Source organism: Arachis hypogaea, chromosome 10, assembly GCF_003086295.3.
Source record: "Arachis hypogaea cultivar Tifrunner chromosome 10, arahy.Tifrunner.gnm2.J5K5, whole genome shotgun sequence".
Taxonomy (NCBI): Eukaryota; Viridiplantae; Streptophyta; class Magnoliopsida; order Fabales; family Fabaceae; genus Arachis; species Arachis hypogaea.
Window position 1 is genome coordinate 11,310,583 of NC_092045.1, and position 21,640 is coordinate 11,332,222.

The 21,640-nt window shown below is 33.4% G+C and overlaps 1 protein-coding gene across 4 annotated transcripts; it reads right to left on the reverse strand.

The window, feature by feature from the left end:
* Positions 1-4,305: 4,305 nt before the first annotated feature.
* LOC112715153 (uncharacterized) lies at positions 4,306-12,759 on the reverse strand. 4 transcript variants are annotated; one of them, XM_025766919.3, is made up of 14 exons: positions 12,238-12,759; positions 11,156-11,235; positions 10,437-10,595; positions 9,854-10,067; positions 9,027-9,113; positions 8,817-8,956; positions 8,238-8,318; positions 8,080-8,144; positions 7,449-7,621; positions 6,621-6,751; positions 6,423-6,510; positions 5,789-6,002; positions 5,575-5,675; positions 4,306-5,075 (listed from the first exon to the last, which is right to left on the reverse strand). In XM_025766919.3, the coding sequence occupies exons 1-14, from the start codon at positions 12,403-12,405 to the stop codon at positions 4,617-4,619; spliced, it is 2,160 nt and encodes a 719-aa protein (XP_025622704.1). In that variant the 5' UTR covers positions 12,406-12,759; the 3' UTR covers positions 4,306-4,616. The 4 variants fall into 4 exon arrangements, with proteins under 4 accessions (XP_025622704.1, XP_072060700.1, XP_072060702.1 ...); XM_072204599.1 differs by having other exon boundaries at positions 11,175-11,235; positions 12,238-12,744; XM_072204601.1 differs by having other exon boundaries at positions 10,437-10,573; positions 11,175-11,235; positions 12,238-12,741.
* Positions 12,760-21,640: the final 8,881 nt, after the last annotated feature.

Consider the following 21,640-nt stretch of genomic DNA (forward strand, 5'->3'; position numbering starts at 1 on the left):
ATGAATTAAAAATATTTAGTTTTTATTTAAAAGTGATTTCAAGTTGAAATATTCTTTCATGTTATAAAAATACCGGTACTTCGCTTTTTGTATCCAATTACTGTAATTTTATCACAAGTTTTATAAATTTTTAAAATTATTTCAAAATTGATAATTTAAATAAGCGGAAAATGTAAATTTTTTGGTACAAAAATAATTAAAATATACCAATACTCTTGAATTTGATAAGGAATTCATTTTTTTAATACCAAGATATATATTCCCCATATGGTAACTATTTTTTTTTTTTTGGCTTCAAAAGCTCTTCTTTGATTATATAACAGCTCTTATGACCTATTTAGTAAAACTCGAAATTACGTTAAAACATCGCTATTGAAAAATATTTAAATAAAATTATACCATCATGGAAAAACCATGTTTTTAACGAGTTTTAAAAACCTATTCACATTAGAATACTAAATACAAATTTTGAATGTATATGCCAATCAAGGATTGTTTTAAATTGAATATATGTATAGTCCGTGGACCAATATCGCCATATAATATATACTTATCATATCTTATCACATGCTGATGTTGTAAATTAATTATTAATTAATATTAGGCTGCCGTCGCCTCGTGATCCATTTTCAAATTTCAAAAAATTATATTTTCCATCTAATCTTGTGCCCACATATTCAACCTACCAATAATGAATAATCTTATTTGATTTTATTATATTTTTCAGATAAGTATATAATAAGCTCATAAGACTCAAGATTATGGGGGGTAAGACCCGGTCCAAGAACCTGAGAAATTCGTTAATCAGAGTATGTATGTAAACATCAATTAGTGAGCTTGAATTGTCACTTTATTGATTTTTTTATTTCTTTTAACAAGTTGCATTATTAACTTTTTGTTTGAATCAACTAACAATGATATGAATATTCGACTATGCTAAGTGTACACTAAAATCAGTTACAGAAGTCAATCATTAATATAAAATATATGTTGAAATATAAATATATATTAAAAATAAATTAAATCACATATGTATTTATATACAAATATATTGATAACTGATTTTGGTGTAAGAATAATATTTTTTATAAATATTTTATTAACTAAACGAGAAAGGAGAACAATCAAGTTAGCAAAGAGTTGAGTCAAATACCATCGTGCTCAAATAACGTACAAAATTTGATCACTGCAATTTTTTTAAATTTAATAAAAAAAAGTATCGATAGACAATAAAAATATTAAACAATGTGAACAATGAATATATTGAATGTTTAATTCACTAGATGTACAGATAATTATTTTAATATTAAGATTTAGATAGATAATTTGATAGTATAGTGTGTTTTACTTGAATTGAACCAATTTTAAAATTTATTATTTATGTTATTTAAAAAAATTATTAGTTATCTAACCTAACCCTTTAATAAATTCAACTTAAGAGTTAACTACGCTAATTCATCCTGAGATTTGTTTGATGTTGTAAACTAAAATTGCCTCAAAATTCCTATGAGTTATATATATACTTTTACTACGTACTATATATATATTTCTTTAAGAATTTTCATAAGAGACGTAGTTAAAAAGTGTTTTATAAATAGCATGACTTGTGTGAAGATTTGTGATACACATATTTCTAAAAGTGCTCAACGCGAAATTCTATTGCGTCAAAGTAAAAAGAAAAGAAAACGTAACTTTAGCTAACAAATGAAAGAAAAAGGAAAAACACTTGCTACCGTATAACTGAAAAAAGGAAACAATCCCTATTCATATAAAAAAGTAAATAAAATAGGTAATATATTTAAACATAATAACCATGTAGCAATATTATGGATCGTGAAATTGTGATATAAATACTAATAAATCTTCATCGAGATTGTGCATATACATGCATATGTCACTTCCTTTCCATAAAGAAATAAATGAAATCTAGAAGATGGATTACATTGAACGCTGTCTTAACACAATAATCCCATTCTTATTCTTAATTATAACACTGTTACATTTTGACTAATTTAGTAGATTACATATTAATAAATAATATTATAAAAATAAATTATTATATAAAAAATTTTATATTATCAATTCATTAAAAATTAAATTTATTATAATAATAATAATGTAAGTATTAAAACTTTATTTTTCTAGTTGATTTTTTTTTTTGGGTTGTGATTTTAGATCAAGCAACCAATAGGAACCTTCCAATGTACACGTGTGCTTGTGTGTTACACTTGCACATTCCTATGCATTATTACATCTTTGACCATTGAATCTCTATAAATTTAAAAACCACTAAGATAACAATGCACAAGCGTGTGTGTGCAAGAGTTGTTGAAACAAGAAGAAGAAGAAATCAAATGAAGTTGTCAGAGTGTGGATCCGGGTGTAAGGATCATCCAAATGATAAGAGACTACCCGGTGTGTGCTCTTCATGTTTAAGGGACAAACTCTCACAACTTTATACCAACAACCATAAAGCCAACAATTTTATTGACCCTACTTATTTTTATCCTTCTCCTCCTTCTTCTCCTACTTCTCCTCAACAATTTTCTTCTGGTGTTGGTGTCAGTGTCTGTGCATCCTCGAATAAGGTTTTAGCGGGTAACCGTGGGGTCAAGTTCCGGCGAAACGCTTCCCATGCGGCGGGGGATTCGGTTTCTTGCATGGTAAGTTTCAATTATGGGTTGAATTTGAAGAAGAGTAGATCGCTTGCTTTTGCCACGAGAGGAAGAGTTAGAGAGAGGGATCATGGGAGTGGAGAAAGATGGGGAAGGAAGAAAAAAGATGGGTTTTGGTCAAAGGTTCTTAAGTTGACTAATAAAAAGGACTCCAAGAATTCCATCACTCAAATGGAAGGACGAGCTTAGTGGTTTTTTTTTTTTATTTTCCACCAAACAAAAAAGGGTTGGTGGTGATGTTTATGTTGCATATAATATCATAATTCGGTGGATTTCAAGTTTGGCTCGCTGTGGACCAAAAAAATAAAAGGAAAAAGGAAACTTGGAGTCTTTCTTTCTTTAGATTTCAATTGCAAAAGGGATATTATCATTGTAATTTGAATCCGAATCCTCTAGGATTTTACTATTAGATTAATAAAATTATTTCATTCATATAATAGTGAAATCTATCGCTTTTTCCTCTGAAATAAAATTCCCAACCTAGATCTTACTCAAGTACTCTTGAATCTAGCTCTGTGCTGTGGAATTTAGCAGAGGTTATGTGTGGTCTCATGGTTTGATGCTATTGCTGCAAAACTGTTCCAAGTTCCAACCACATCGAAGAACTAGATACCAATCACAACAGCGTAACACATACAACAAATCTATAACCTACTAGTTAGGATCTGCTACCCAAATTAAACAGCGTCATTGGCATGTCTACAGTAAAAATGTTGATATGTAGATCTTCTTTGTCCACTTCATGTATGGTCTTTCTCTATTATTCGTCACTTGAAATGAGATTATATCATCTTTTCTAAAATAGGCACTACTTCAACCTTCTCTCTTATACTTTTATTCCTTATTTTATTCATACTTATGTGACCACTCATCTATTTCAACATCTTTATTTTTATCACACTTAACTAGATACGAATCACGCTTGGATAAAATCTTACTCTCTTCTTGCATCTCACTCCACAGCCTACACCAATTCCTAGATACTAGATAGATGTCTCCTAATAGGGATGACAATGGACGAATTTTGGCACTATCTGATCCTTCTCGGCCTTATGTTTTCCTATTTAGATTTTGACTCACTCCTACTCGTGCATTGGAAATTTGTACTCTAACTCTTTAAGTATTTACCCCTCTTAAATATACTTTTGCCATTATTTTAGTTTGTATTAATAAAATTTAGAATATAACATCAAAATACATGTATGTATGAATAACAATATATATGTATGTTTAACAAAAACCGTATTTATAACATTATATGTTTTCATATTTATTTTTTATTAATTTTTTATGGAATAATATTATTATTATTTTATCATAAATGTATCGGATGGATAAAAGCAATTTTACAACTCACCCAGTGTTGGATTGGATAATTATCCATCTAATCGTGTTGGGAGTAGACGGGTACCTTCAAGTTCAGATGGTGTTACCATCCTTAACTCCCAACCCACTTTAATTGCAATCATAGAGAGCTAGTATTTAGCCCGAATTTGGATTTTATTTCATCTTATACCCAATTGAAGGAGTAAATTCACAAGAAAAAGTACGAAATAAATCTCAAAATAAATAAATAAATAAATAAAATGGTGCTCGAGTGCTGCTATAATCATGAATCTAAAAAATGAAATTCCGAATCCAAGCCAGACAACATTTTCATTGCAATCAACTGGTACAATTTGTATTCTTTTCGCCACTGGATGGATTGTTTTTTGTATGAGATTTGATTTCTAATGTATACAATATCAATATATCTTTCCCATGCCCATTTTACTCTGAATTGGGGAATTAGTTATAATTCACTTCTGTGAACATCAACATTTACTATTTTCCCATTACTGTACATGATATTATGGAATATGGACCACCATTCCCAATGTTAAGAGAACGTGCACATTCTTCCCAAAAGGAACCACATGTATTGTGCCTCCGTCACAACTCTCAATTATCATCGTGATAATTAACTTGATCCGAGGAAGGCTTTTTGAGTTTCTGAAATATTTCATCAAGGGATTCAGAAGAGGAAGCATGGGAGACATTATTTTCCTGTATTTGTGTTTGTCTTAACGGCATAAATTTTTTGGCTCCTATGTTGGCCTTAAAATTCTGAAAACCTGTCTTCATGTTTTGCCAAGTCGAAGACAAACCCAAAGGTGGTCGTCCCATGCTATGACTCAAACTATCATTTCCTTCATCGAGCTCTGAATTCGAAGAATCCGCCATGGCTTCCTCTGGTTTCGGTTTACCCTGCTCCCTAATGGCAGCATACTTGTTGCTGATAGCCTCCCTGCTGGAACCATATCTACTGCTTGTTTCTTCCTTCCAAGTTTTAGAGAGACTTCCATTTGTTTCCTCAGAGATTAACTTGGAACTTGTCTTCATTTCGACGCCATTCGTCTCCTAAACAAACAAGGCATGAGGTGAGTAGAGACTTGTTGCAATAGAGAAATAGTAGTCTCTATTGAAACAACAACTAGGTTTAATTTAAATTGGATATGTTAGATGACAAATTAAAAAGGATAATGTTTTTTGTCCGTAACGTTTGTGCTTTTCTTCAAAAATACCTCTAACGTTTAATTTGATTCAATTTTATGGCTAAAATTTTTTATTCATTCAATTTTGTCCCTAACGTTTTCGATTTGTGTCAAAGTTATCCCTAGACATTTTCAATTTTATCCCTAATGTTTTAGATTTTCAATTTTGTCCCTAATGTTTTAGATGAAGTAAACGACCAAGGATAATTTTGACACAAATTAGGGACAAAATTGAACAAAATTAAACATTAGGGGTAATTTTGGAAAAAAAATCACAAACCTCAAAGATAAAAAACATACTTTATACCCAATTAAAAAATAAAGTAAAATTCGCTTCCACTTTTTTGGGGGCATGTCCATGTTACCTTAAAATTGTTGCCTGATTCAATATCAACACCATTGAAATTCCTTGCTAGTGGAACAACCAGCTCCCCTACTTTGTGACCTTGTTCAAGCCAAGACCGCTCTGCAAATAAAACAAAACAATAAATAATGTGCAAGTATCAGAAAATCACTATTTAATACTTCTGATATTGTATTTCTGTCCTTTAACAGCATTGTAATTCCTCACTTACATACCCTTTTTAAGAATAATTACTCCAGATGGATCAAAGCCATCCCTATCCTCAGCTTCGGTTTTGAAGATATATCTCTTCCAGCTCCCCAGAAAGGAGAACATTCTGTCAAAGAAGTTGCTTGCAACCAAAAGTGTGTATACAACCATAATAAGTGGATAGATTTTGTTAAACTTATCGCCAAAGAAAGGGACAGCATTGTCAATGTTCCCCATTCGCTGCAATAATAGCCACATTGTGTAGCCGGTTAAAATGAAATACCAAGGAAAGGAAGTAAACATGTTCTGATGAAAAAAATTTAGACTTCAGATAATTTAGCAGTTGCTAGCCCACTTTGAACGAACATACAGTTTGTGTAAAACTAAATACAGAACAGTAAAATCATGGTATGCTCAGAAAAATAAGTTATTTGTATCTAGAAGAAGAGAAATATAAAGAAGGGGGATAATATTAGGCAAATGAACTTATGAATACATAGTAGCATAGTTACAATCTGTTACAGTCATGTAATATGTTATGCATCCAATGATACGGATTATGAAACAGCGATTTCCAGGAATATTAGGAAGCAAGAGAAAGTTATTCACAGTAGACAACAATGCAGCGATTTCAGTGCATTTATAAGATAAAGAAATTACCCTCTCAAATACAGTCACTTTCTTATGACCGAGACGAATGAGATTAAGAAAGTTGTAAGAGATTGGGGGAGCATAACGAGCCACCATCCTGAGAAAAGTAAAATGAGGATACTGTGATTCATTTCGTAATTAAGAGCAACAAGTAACAAACATAAGGGGTAGTGGGAGTAGTAATGTAAATGAATAAATAATACTTACGAACATATCATAAGCAAGTTAACTGAGCTGGTTTGTCTGGGTGTCAATGAGTAGAACATCAACATTCCAATTTTGAACAAGGAATAATATGTACAGACGCACATGTACATGAGAGGAATAAAAGCAAACACCTAAGGAAGAAATTGAAGACACAATGTCATGCAACCTTTTGAAGACCAAAGAGTCACCACAAACATTAAATAACGAGTGATTAAAATTATTACAATTTACGAATAAAGTAACATCTGACAGTACAGGGACAACAAAAGAAACATGTAAGCAGTTGCAATGGCCTTGTATGTGATGCTACCATAGCTGCATAGAAGTACCAATTAAAAAGCCTCTGGATCATTTTTTTGCTTGAGAGAGAGAGAGAGAGAGAGAGAGAGAGAGAGAGAGAGAGAGAGAGAGAGAGAGAGAGAGAGAGAGAGAGAGCTAAATAGGCAGAGAAGGAGAAATAATAGACTTCAGATTTCCTTAAAATGTTATATCGAGTCACCGGCACATGAGGGCCAGATGATAGAACAAACTATCAAAAATCATCACAGCAACAAGAACAGCATGCATGGATTGAATTCTTTATTTAGTAAATGCATCTCTTCCAAAAGTCAAGATTTGTTGCACATGTTAGTTCTAGGGGTATGTCTCCAATCATTCATAATTCAACCTCCAAACAATTCAATGAGTTATTTTCTGTTTCATAGTATGCATGCATGGTTTAAATCTTCATAAAAATCTTTCTTTTCAATATGTCAGGAAAAAAATTTGTATACAGCATCTCAATGTTCAAATTAAAGAAAACCAAAATCTAAGACAAACTTGGTCTACCTGCACAAACACCTCCTGTCCTCCAACAGATTTTATAAGAATGGAGAAAAGTGATAGATCAACACTGGGCAGAAGAGTTGCCTCTGCGAAAAGAATTGCAACAGACATGGTACCGAGGATAACAGCCAGGCCTTTTGCAACTTGTTTACTCAAAATGCATCGCCAGAAAAATTCTGCAGAGAATAATTAGAACTCAAATCTCAAAATATTGCATACTCATCAAAAGAGATGTAGGTTCTAGGAATAATTATATGAAACTATTACCTACATGACAAAAATTTTAAAATCGATCCCGACATACGCAATTATTTGTAAATAAGTCCCTAAAATCAAATAGAGTCACAGCTTTGTGGACTGGTCATCCCTATGTGGCTACCACCTACCAGAGTATGATCTAACTAAAGAAACCCACTACCTAATGCCATAAATGAAGTTTATTAGCTTGTGGATAAACGAGAGGATTCAAATCCATGTATAGGGACTGGTATGGAAACAAAACCCAAAATTGGTGACACATAAAAAGCAGATTTTTAACCAATTAAAAAAGGTCACTGCTACTGCAGATGCAGCGAAGAAACGTTCCGTGAAGTTAGGAAGAAGCGGGTGGCTAAATAATGATTCTCACAATTACCTAAAGTATCAAATAGGGATCCCAACTTGCCAGTCCGAGCAGGTCTAATGCTTGAATTATATTCCCTGAAATTAAAGCATAAATTGTCGAGTCATCCGGAGAACATGCAATATATTATAAGACAACATCAAAGTGAAAAAACAAAATTTGAACCAAACCATCCAGTTGAGTTGCGCCGTTCATAATTCTGAATTGTATCTTCCAATTCAAGGGCTTCAAGTACATAAGTCACATACTCACTGCATGAGCAACAGCATTAAATAAAATTTGGCTATTGCTGAAGGAAAATTTTAAGTGACCTTAGTTGCAAGGATGTTAAAAAGAGCTACAACTAAATAATTAAGAAGCCAGCATATCCACTCTCACCATACATAAAATCAATGATTCTAATTCTATAGTAAGCAAGAAAGAATACACTTCACCATAGGATAGCATAAAAAAGCCAGGTTTTACAAGGTCACTTATATTTGTAGAAGCTATGAAGCAAAAATGAAACTCTCCCATGTGCAAGTAAAAACCGAAATATTGAAATTAATAAGCAGAATTAACCAGAGAAATTATATGATTGATTAGTGTATTTACTTTAAATGAGAATGAAGTGATATGATGGGTGTTTGTCATAATTCTAAGACCATAAATTGAATCTACACTAACTGCTGATGTATTAGACACCATATTCCAGAACAACCTCAAAAGTAAATAACACCAATAAGAGGCGGGATTGGTCATCTTCTTACCTTTTATATCTTTGATACTCCTCAGAAGCACTCCGAAGATGACGCCTTAATGTTGCCATTGACTTCCGATCTGTATCATAATCCATATCATTTTCCCCCAATTGACCACCTTGTGGTTTGAAGGAGGGGTCTTCCCTAAACTGAAATTCTAAAGGTTAAAACTTGTATAACCAAGAACAAATCCTTAATCAAATGATGTAATATCTTTACCATTTGAGCAATCATATCATCAATGACATTCATATACGGCCGCAAAGGATCACGCTTGGACATTTGCTTCGATGTTGCTTGAGCAACCTATAGAAATAAAGCAATAAACCTCAAGCTCCACAATTTTTTCTTGGATTAAGTGTAGGATAAGGACGCATTTTTGTCTGAAAATCTATCCTTATATTACATCCTCCTCTAACTCACAAACAAATAAAAATAATGATAATTTCTACATGTGATGCTCCATGTACAGAAAAGTTAGTCAACAAAACTGCCACCTATATACTTCTGGCAAGTATTAATACTTGCGTAAAATGGCAAAGGCAACTTATGAAGTTGCCTGGTTATAAATTGGAATCAACAACCCCCTTAATAGTCTTCCAACAGGTCACAAACAATCTATTTCTGTTTTTGCTAAGAAAGAGAAGGGGAGAACCAAGACAACAGATACTAAACAGAAAACATAAATCAGCTCCATGAAGAATAATTCCTACTTTGAATATAAGTTTCAGAATTACTTTATGTTTAATGTACCAATAACTTATATAAATCCCACTGGTGCAGCCAACTAGTAGCAAAGGTTCTACAGTCAGTTTCTTTTAAAAATATATATAAGAAACGACTCAAACAAGAAAAGTCCATCGGAACTTGGGTGCAAGTACAAAACATTAAGGAAAACTAACAAGGTGGGTCAGCTAAATTGACCAAATGACTACATTGGACTTTATCAAAATCCAAAACTTTCAATAAATCCATTTATACTGATTCCTTTTGTAATGGTAAAATTATATAACAAAATTTCCTAACAACTTGATTTAACCACTTACAACAATAGCATTTGAAAGTTCTTGGTGAGCATCATCAAGTTTGACAGCCATTTTGGCAATTTTGTGAGAAAGAACCTTTTGGCGGGTGGTCCAGTCAGCATTTACCCAAATGGTTTTAGGAATTTCACTTAAACCAAAGCCAAGAAGAAATGCACCAGTAACAAGTCCAAAAGTATTTGAGCAAGCCATGGCAAATCCCAAAAGACCTCCTTTCCTGTTTACACCAAAGTATAAACCAACTAGAACTCTCGTTGAGGTAATAAATAATTAAAAACAAAAATAAAAATAGGAAACAGGATTCATATTGTTTTCCTAATTTCCAATTTTTCCTATATAAAATCATGAGCCTACAAACAAGAAAATAAAAACCACATAGGCCTTTGATTTTTATGCACGCCTTTAAGGAAACCATATAGACAGTCAAAAACAAGAATATTAATATTAAAAAACCAAGGAAAGAAATAAAAATAAAAATATAAGATGGTATTACTAACTTAGGGTGAACATCATACTGCAACCAACTAAAATCTACATTTAAAAAAAGTTTTAAGAAAGGGTTAAAGGATAAGAAAAGAGAACCAACCAGGTCTTGTGCATCATAATGAGAAGAATAAGCCCAAACAGGCCAATGGATCCCACAATTAGATAGAAGAGCAAATTAGCATGTACACTAGTTTTCAATCTTTCTGATACAGTGAAATCCCCAGCATCTTCAAAACCCTGAATAAGGGGCACCACAGCCCTGCTTAGGATAAATAATTTAAAATGAGGAAATTTGCATCTCTAATATGTAAATTTTACTTAAATAATTCCTTGAAATAATCATGCTTAGTACAAACTACAAAGGCAAGCATATGAGAGCAACACAAAGCAAAATAGCATTTTGGCCACATACATAATATCGCTTAAAATTTACTATTGTAAATAATAACCAAATCATGTTGTGCAGTTCACCATTTCTTCTGGCAAAGTTCAAAGTATGATCTGTAGCGGGAAAAAGGTCAGCATGCATTGTGCCTTACATAAGGAAATTGAGTAGAAGAGATACCAGCAGATAGATAGTGCCAAGTTTCCAACCAAAAGAAAAATAATCTAATCATGAGTGCCTATGAAGGTTATATACATTCACATCAAATAGTTACTTTGACTTGATTTGATCAAATATCGTACACATGACAAAGTGCACAGACAGATTACTCAAAACAAGTTCTGGAAGTGTGCTCTGTCTGGCAATGAGAGCAGAAAAACAGTCATATGTGAAAGTGATGCAAACATATAATAAATTCTTTACATTAAGCGTACCAAGTGAGCAAAAACGTACTCCAATATGACCAGCTCCAAAAGAAAGAAATGCCTCTGTTTGTATGTTGAGATGACAATGTCTGCATGTGTAATACAAACACCATTATATAAATATTATTAACAAAAGAAGGATATTAGAAAGGGCACGGAGGATAAAGATCCTCAATATGATGTATAAAGACAGATTAACCACACTACTCCTTATTCTTATAGTTCCAAGCATCTTCCATTTAAGAAGGAAGGGGAAAATAGCTACTTTAGTAGCTCAAGAACTATTTAGTCGAAGTAGATTGCAGCAAAGTGGCCATGAATGACAACTTTGATTTAATTGATACAAGCTAACCTACAAAATAAGAAGCCACACAGCTGCCTTGCCCACAAAACGAATGTAGCATAAAGATTTTCATCACTCAGTACAATTCTTAAAGTAAATTGCTCTACACTCATGCTTGTAAATCTTTCTTCCAGCTTCTAACTTAAAACCCAGATATCAAGAACATCTTCATGCCCAAGTAATTTCCAAAAGTTGACTACCTAAGGTGGAAACATTGTCTGGATACTGCTACACATTCGCTTACATATACCATTACCAGCATCTAGAAATTATGTTAAAAGCAATCTAATACCTGCATTTGTCCCTCAGTTTTAAAGCGATTCAATCTCTCACTACAACCATTTTCGTTCACGAACCTTATCTCCCCCCTCCACCCACCAGGCGCCGGGCGCATTCACAAAAGTTGTATAGAGTTCGGGGAAATAGAGTCCAAGTGAATTTAAATGCTTGGAATGGCAAAATTATGATTAAACTAAATGGTTAGTGATAGAACACATTACATTCATCTCTTCCTACCAAGCAGAGGGGTTTGGGATGGAATCAAGTTTTATCAAAACAACAAGCGTAACAATTACTAGCTTGTAGTTAAGATCGGTTCGACTCCCTTAAACTCTAATTCCTTTATGAAACAAAACTAGCAATTATGCAATCAAGCAATCCAACTCAACACAGTTGGAAGCGGATGAACAAGAACGAAAGCAGATCGTGAATTGAAATCGGAAGAAGAGAAGAAGGGTTTGAAACTTACATCCCAAATGTCGGCGGGGACGAGGATGATGATGGAGAGGGAGCAGAACCAGGTGTATCCGACGGTGAAGAGGACGTAGCGAGGGACGTGGGGCCCAGCGAAGTACCTCAGAGTCATTACCACCATACCCGTCGTTAGAGGCAGCGAGATCAGGTAAAACACCCACATCTCTCCCTCCGATGCGCGCGCAACACAATACAAAGTAGTCGGAACTCAGAAGGATCCGTACTCCTTAGCTTAATTAATCGGTTGTTAGGTTAAAAGGCTTTGAAAGTTAGTTACCACGGTGGAGACGCCACCGCCGCGTTTTATTTCACCGGCAAGATTGGATCCGGGGGTGGTGCTGTTGTTTCAATGTTTAGTTGTTTATGGCTTATTGTGTTTGTTGGTTAGGTCTCCCTGATACGTAACAAATCGTATTGAAAGCGTAACTGCACTCGCACTTTGTCTTGTGTCCTGCACTTCTGCTGTTTTCTTTTTTCTTTTCTTTTTTTTTTAAAGGTTAACAACCAAAAATGTCTCTTGAATTATTTAAATGTAGACAAAAATATACTCAAATTTTATTATGAAAAAAATTCTTCAAATCATTTAAAAATATAACAACAATATCCAACAGTAAATATATATTTTCAAAATATACCTTAAAAATTAAATTTTAATACAATTTTTTGTAAGCATGATTATAAAAATAAGATATTATTATACATAAAAATTAATAATTTTTCTTTAAGTATATATGTTTTATAATTTTTTCGTTAACAACTAATAATACTTTTAAAAAATCACAAAAGAATATATATTTAACAAAAAACACCAAATTTTAAGAATAATAATATTTTATTTTTCTAATTATGCTTGTAAAAAATTACATCAAAATTCAATCTTTAATGTATTTTTTGAGAAATACATATTTAATGTTATATTTTTTGCAAGATTATCTAACGTTAAATATGTATTCTTAAAAAAATACATTAGAAAATGAATTTTAATGTAATGTTTTGCAAGCATGATTAAAAAAATGAGATATTATTATCTTTAAATTTGATAATTTTTCGTTGCGTATATATTTTTTTGTAATTTTTTTGTTAACAACTAATAATACTTTTAAAAAATCTCAAAAAAATATATACTTAAAAGAATACTAAATTTTAAAAATAATAATATATCATTTTGTTAATTATGCTTGTAAACAGTCATATCAAAATTCAATCTCTAAGACATTTTTTGAAAATATATATTTATTGTTAGATTTTGTTGTTATGTTTTTAAATTATTTAAAGGTGTTTTTTATAATAAAATTCAGGTACATTTTTTTCAGCATTTAAATAATTTAAAAGCGTTTTTTGTGGTTAACCCTTAAAAAAAAGTTAATTGTTTGAAGTATAACCATGAATTGGAAATAAAGGCTAAACAACTACTTTGGCCTCTTAGAATATTTAAATTTTGACTTAATGATACAAAAGATGGTAAAGTTAAGGAATAAAGTTTTACATCTAACAAAAATATTTAGAGATCTGCTACACATATAAGTCTTTTTGCCATATAAATTTATACAAGTTAACCCTAATCCAACAAAATTCATTTTTATAACGCGTGCGTGAAATCACGACGTTCCTCCTCCAACGTTTGTATTCTGCGTTCCTCCTCCTCCTCTTTCTTCTTCTTCTTCTTTGCGCTCTTTTCCATTTTTTTCGCATTCCTTCTTCATATTCCCGTGTTTATACTTTGGTCATTTTTTTATTGTTGTTGTTGCTGCTGCACTTTTTTCTTCCTCCTCTTTCTGTTGTTTTGCAATGATATGTATTTTTAGAAGGTAAAACAAAAAGGAAAAGACAAATAAGAAATATCAAGAAGATGAGGAGGAAAAAGAGAAAGAGTTTTAAATTATGCAGAATTTATCAATACAAATCCACCTAAATTCTTAAATAATACACCTAAATGTCTTAGTTTTACCCCGAATTTTGCTGTAACTACACAAAATATTTTCTCTAATGCTGCATTTTTTCTTCTTCTTTTTTTCCTTATTTCTTTCTTTTTTAGTTGAATGAATGTAAGTTCATCCTCTTTCAAGTAATTTTGTAGCATTATATGTTTCTTCTTCTTTTTGTTTTTATTCTTGTTAAGAAAGAGTAAAACAAGAAGAAACTTGAGAAGGTAAAACAAGAAAGAAAAGATGAATAAGAAAAAAAGAAGAGGATGGTGATGATGATAAAAAAAAGAAAGAAGAAGCAGCAGAAGATGAGGAGGATGAAGAGGAAGAGGAAGAGGAAGAGTTTTGAATTATGCAAAAGTTTTCTTAGCCAGGAATGCCTCACAGATGCTGCCCTCAATCCGAGCTCTGTTCTTCATGGTTCACTTGAAGGAATCAAGCATCCTCTCAAATGGGTACATCCATCGAAATTAGACCAGCCCATATAGTATTGCTTGTACGGTAGGTGGAATGCTAAATGTTTCATAACATCAAAAAAAGATAGAAGAAATATAGCTTACAAAGTATGATGAGAATATTCTTGTCAATGACTGTAAAGTCATTAATATTAAGTTTTGTAGCACATAACTCCCTAAAAAACTCACTTATTTCTGTGAGGGGTTTCTAGATGTTGGTTGGAAGTTTTCTGAATGCGACCGGAAGCAAAGACTCCATGAATACATGATAATCATGACTCTTCAACCCAGCAAGCTTATCCTATGACACATTTGCACATTTGCCTAAGTTAGAGGCGTAACCATCAGAAAATCTTAATCCTCTAATCCACCTACAAACATTTTGCCTCTGGTCCTTCGTTAGAGAAAACACCACCTTTGGTTTAGCTCACCGCCCATTATTATTGTCAGAAATAAGAGACTAATATAAAGAAAGTGTTTTGTGTATTATTCAATCTGAGAAAAAATACAATGTACAAAGTATCGAGCTCCGCCCATAGAAGCAGTGGGAGCGGGGCCCCAAACATCAAAGTGAATGAGATCAAAAGAAGAACAAGCAAGAGAAGAATTATTGTGAAAAGATAAAGTAGGTTGTTTGACAGTTTGATAAGAAATGCAATCAAAAAATTCATTTAGAACCTGACCCAAAACACCTTGAGACACAAGAGAACGTAATTTCCTAAGGAGCTGTGGGCTAGACGTTGATGCCATAAGTGAAGGGTAGATGGAGAAGAAGCAGCACAAAGATTTGGTACAGGAGGAATATGAAGATTTTCGAGTTCAAACAACCTTCCGACCTTACACCCAGTCCCGATGATTTGTCCCATTCGAAGATCCTGTACACGACAACCAAAAATAGAAAAAGTGACATTAAAACCTAAATCAACAAGTTGACTAACAGAAATAAGATTAAAGTTTAATTTGGGAATATAATGAGTGTCAGAAAGATTAAGAGTCGACTGGGAGATAGAACCCTTGTATATTGCGTGCAATAGGGAACCATTAGCAGTATTGACAGAAGGTGCATTTATAGTGGTAGACAGAGACGAGAAAAGATTACGCAACAGAGACATGTGATTAAAGTAACTCGAGTCAAAATACCATTAAGAATTACCTAGAGGAGTCGAAAAAGTAGCAGGGGTATTATTAGAAAGGGAGAGAAGATGCTGAAGAAGAGACGCAATATCACATAGAGAGACGGGAGACGGGTCGAGAGGTGTAGAGGTGGTCGATTCAATAGTAGCAGCAACAGCAGAATCAGGGACAATCTTAGAGAAGTTGGGACGAGAATGACACTTGAGTTGATCGGACATGGCAGGTGAGTAGGACAGATAGTAATCAAATATCCCGAGAGCTTGCCATAATGGTAGAACAACTATGAATAATGGTAGGTAATGTGACCATTTTGGTAGCATGTGCGACATTCAACAAAAGGATAGTCGAAGAAGAAGTGCCTGGAACTATTATAGTTTCGACAGAATTTATCCTTTCTGTCTGTGGCAGCAAAAATATCTGACTTTTCTATAATAATAGACACAGAGATCAAAAAGAGGAGAGAAGACAGCAATTTCGGAGCAAAAAATGAGAAATCGAAGTGCAGAATCGGAAAGAGCTCACCAAAAATCTTATGGAGAGTTCCACTATCTGCCACGTCAGCGGCCATGTTAGATGCCACGTCAATAGCCACGTCAGCCAAGAAGGACATGTGACAGCGTCGAAAAGTGACATGTCAGTGACACGTGGCAGCGTCTAGATGGAGGAAGGAAGCATGTGGGTCAGCTAACCAGACCGGTCGGGTCCATGTGCAGGCCGTCGGGTTGGAATGGATCAACTGCAGGGCGACATGTGTATAGCTTTAGGCCGTTTGATCGAAGGCCCAATCTGACGGCTCAATATGAATTTGGAAAGAGATGAATCTGGTGGCAGCAGCGTCTTTCAGCAGTGCGTGGAGGCGCGTCTGGCGGGTGGATGGCAGCGATTTGGTTGCGTTGAAATCACAACAACAAGGCGAACACGGTGGTAATAAGAGTGACGAACCAAAGCGTCAAAAAGTGAATGAAAAGTGAGGCCAAAGAACACTGCCGGAGAAGGAAAAACAACGGAACTATGAACTAAGTTTCATGGAAAAAAAATATATGCTCTGATACCATTTATAAACAAGAGACCAATCTAAAGAAAGTATTTTGTGTATTATTCAGTCTGAGAAAAAATACAATGTACAAAGAGTATGTATAGCTGCTAGAAGAATCAAAGTAATAAAAGTATAGAATCCTACAATTAATATACAGATACGCTATATAAATACAAATGATACTAATTGATCTAATTTGATCTAATTTGATTCTGATTATTCTCTTAACAATTATGTCTAAGTTCAAACCTGGCCGCCTGCAAATGTCCATCAAGTCTAACATAGTCTTATTGTTATCATTTGTTTGCTCATCATCCATTATTGTGTGCACGATGTTATCAAACACGTTTTTTCAATGTGAATCACATTAAGACAATGTCGAACCAAGTTATTTTTCTAATAAGACAACTCCCAAAACATACTCCGTTTAGTCCAATTATGCTCCTTGCTATATCTTGGAGGTCTCAGACCTGTCCCATTATCGATGATCTATGGAATTCTTTTGACATGCAGCCAAACTTGCCTACCATACAACTTCACAGGTTCCTCTTCTTGTTCAGTTTTATTCTTTTTTGAACGAGTCATTATTGCGCCAAAACGGATGATCTGTGCCGAGAAATCTTCGATGACAATCAAAACCCGATTTTTACCGCTATTTGTCAACCAAAATGCCTATATATCCTCCATACAAATGGAACATGTCATTCAACCCTGAGTAACCAACCTGACAACATGTCGTATGCAGGAAAATTATTAATGGTTCACATTAACACAACACGTAGTTGGAAGTTTCTCTTCGTTGAGATATCAAACGTTTATACACCATGTATCCACAACTCTTGTAACTCGTCCACCAAAGACTGCAAGGAGACATCAATTTTGGCCTTTGGATTGCAGGGACTAGGTATGATGCAAGTTAGAAACATGTATGGGTCATTCATGCATATTTGAGACTCAGGTTATAAGGTGTCATGACTACGGATCAACAAGAGTACGCATTACTGAAATTGGAATTCGGTGCAAATCTGTCAGAACACAAAGCTAGTCTAATGTTCCTGGGTTGCTCGCAAATGTAGGATGGACCCAATCAAAATACTTCAAAGCTTTTACGTGTGACAGATGCTTCATGATTCCATCATCTCTCTTGTTGCTATTATGCTAGGTCATGTGAGGGGCTGAACTCATCGATTCATACAATCGTTTAAACCTAGGGATTAAGGGCATGTAGTACATCCGTTTAAGTAGAATTCTCTTTAACCGACGTTTACCAATCTATTCCCTCTCAACTTAGAATCTCGGTGATCTACAAAATTTTCATTTATTAAGGTTTGTATCCTTCTTGTAGTAAAACATACAACTATTCAAATAACAATCAATTTTCACTATATTTAGACCGAATTTCGAAACTAGCTTCTTTGCTTGGTAGTGGTTTTGGGGGATGCCAGATGACCTGATGAGCAAAAATCGAAGCTCACATATACCAGCAAGTGCACCGGATCGCACGAGTAATACCACAGTGAATGGATATCATTCTCACGAAGATTAAGGGATTGAACAAGCAATTATCATATTAAAAGCGTAATTAGATTAAAATAACTTGAATTGATGAGGAATCTTAGAATCTTGGATGCTTGCAGACAGAGACTTGAAATTTGAATTGAGAAAGACAGTGGAGAGTCAAGGGCTTTGGAGATGCTTATACTCTTAGGAAAACCAATCTTGTTTATTTATCTTGAAATTTGCAAAGATCTTTCACGATAAAACCTTTAGTAACTGATTTCAATTCCTTGACTCCTCAGTTTTTCAAGCATTAATTAGGCATCACTTTAATTAATTAAGATATTAAGTACAAAAACTAATTTTAGATTCAAATAAAATTTAAAAGTAGTCTTTAGGTCAAATTACGTCACGTATTTAAGCTAATCTTGTCCAGTTAAATCTTAAAAGAAAACATGATTTTCAAAAGTTGTTCTAATCCAAATTATATATTACTTATTTAAAATTAGAGTGATTAAAAATTATGTATGTGTCGCACACTAATTAAACTATTATTCCTAGCCGAGTTCAAATAGTCATGTGAGAGAGTTTTCAAGCTATAATTCAAATATCAATTTTTTCAATTATAATAAAATAATTCAAAAAGAGATTTGAATATCTTTTAATACCACTAATTTGAATAAAGAACGAATAACTCAATCATGAAATAGATCAATGCAAGACTTCAAAATGAAATAAACTTTGATTAATCATCCATAGAAAACATATACAGAACTCCTAACTTTGACAGAGAATTAGTTACCCATGAAAAATAAAAGAAAAACACGATGAAGATATGCTGAAGAGAATTGAATTTGGATGCTAAGATCCTAATCCCGATTGCCCCTCTTGTGAGCTACGATCACTTATTTATAGCCTAAGTTCTAGAATTCAAATTCAAAACTAAACTAATCTTATATTTAGGAGAGATAAAATAACTACTTATCTTCTAGAGAGAAAGATAAGCTATTACCTTTAATTCAAATTTAAAAACGATAATTCAAATCAAATCCTAACAACCAAATCTCTTATTCTTCTAGAGAGAATTAATAACTAATCTTCTAGATCTTCACCTCTCTTCTAAATGTGATTGAGGCTTTTGATAATTTGGATAATTAAGCTTGGGTCTTAGTTGTTGCATCCTGAGAGTTGGAATACGCCGGACTTACATTTTGAGTTGTCTGGGGCGCTGTTTTTTCGTGTCCCAAAGATGATGGTGGTACATGGCTGAAACTAAATGTCCACTATAGACATATGCATATCATTCTGAAGCTCTAAAAGTTAGCTTTCTAACGCAATTGGACCTCTATAGCTCAAGTTATAACCGCTGGAGTGTGAAGAGATCAGCCCTGGTGGACATGTACGCCGGGCATATACGTTTTGGGCTCCAGTTTCCCTCCCTTTGGGTACGCGTTTGTTCCATACGCTATGCTTCTTGTGCCATGCTTCTATTTCCTTTGTGCTTTCTTTATGAAAGGAGGTTGATTTTTACTACTTTTTAAGCCCAAAACTCTTGAAAACATAAAATACTATCACAACTCCAAATATTTGATTAATTATTAATTTTACTAGGAAAAAAAGAAATTTAATTAAAACTTAAAAAAAATAAAAAAATCCTAAAATTTGCTTAAGATGACATGTTACTATGACCCTATAGGTACTAGTTCGTTGTAAAGAGTGGCTCACTTATCAAAAGACTCTTGGGTATGATTTGACTCCGACTTAATACTCATCATTCTAATACACGCAGACAACTCCTAATGAATGGACCCCTCATATAAAGGTTTCGCAACAGCTTCTAACAAATGATAAAATCGCTTCGCTTCCAGGTTAGGCTCTTCTTTAGTCTCTTCCAATTTTGTAACACCTATTGCATCACACACCATCTCGTTGTATCTCTCTTGGTTAGCCTCCTAAATTATTCCATCCCTGTTTAGGTCTCTCACCACGTGAACCCTTGTTGATTGACAACCGGACCTATTCAAATTAGAGGCAAATAGGTTAGTTCCCTGCTCGTCAACTTCTTCGTGTTTCATCCACATACCACTGAACCATAGAAGAGAGCGAACCAGTTCTAACCATAGTCAGCCCACTTTGACTGACACCTAAAACCCTTCAGACATAAACGTTCATGCAGAAACATGCGCATAACGCGTCAACTAAAATTCAGATTATCTACCAGGTATCTCATACCAGTATAGTCATACGAATACAACCTAAATCATGAACAAAGAAATATTATTTTTTAGAATTAGCAAAGTGTATAATAGAATTCCCCGAAATAGTTATCATTCTAACAAAACAAACAAAACAACCAAACTTTAAACAAAAAAAAAACAAAAAACAACGCAGAAACTTCATGCATTCAATAAAACATCAAATCCTAACCATTCTAGTGCGCAATCCCTTATAATTCCACAATTTCTAGCAAACAAGGTTTTCGAGAAGGCGCCACTACGCAACCTTATCCGACTTCCATCCTAAAACTCTATCCTAGGAAAAGTAAGTCCAACATAAAATTAAACAATTCATTATATTCAGAGATAGAAAACTAACCTGGAATATTACTGCACAGACAAAAAGAAGGAAACTTCAACTGAGCTCGAAGAAAATAGTATCGTCCTAATAAAAAAATTACTTATTAAATTCACAAGATAAAACTATTCAAAAAATTAATTTAAAAGTATAGTAAAACTCATATCTAATAAAAAACAAATTTTTAATTCAACCAAACAACAAGAGACAGACAAATTAATTTTACTTTCATTAAATAACCAACAATTCTAAAAATACTTCATTAAGCCAAATTTAACCACAATAATAATAACCTTAAACAAAAGTTAAACTCACAAAATAATATAAAAAAAATAAATAATCATACTGTAAGAATCGGAACAACCGTTTTAATAAAAAATAATACTACTGCCCATAATCGGTTCAAAAAAATTAGACGTCTTAATTTTAAAATACAAAGGTAAAATTTGAATTCAATAAATTTTTTATGAGTGAAAAAATGTATCTTTTATGAAAAATTTTTGTGAAAACGCGTACCGTTACTTAAGCCCGGCAATACCAGCTCTAGTTTGACCGGGTATCGCATATTGAGAAAAAAAAATTTGGAAATTTAATTTATTATTTTGAAAGGACAAAATAATTTAGAATGAAAAAATCAGTGCTAATCTAAAAGTTTTTGCCCAAGGTGGTTCAACGGGCTTAAAACGCTAACGGATTAGACTGGATCAAGTTGTGGCTCATTCAACTTATTTTACCTAGAAACAAAGAAGGGGCCTGAAATGAAGAGAGGAATGAAGA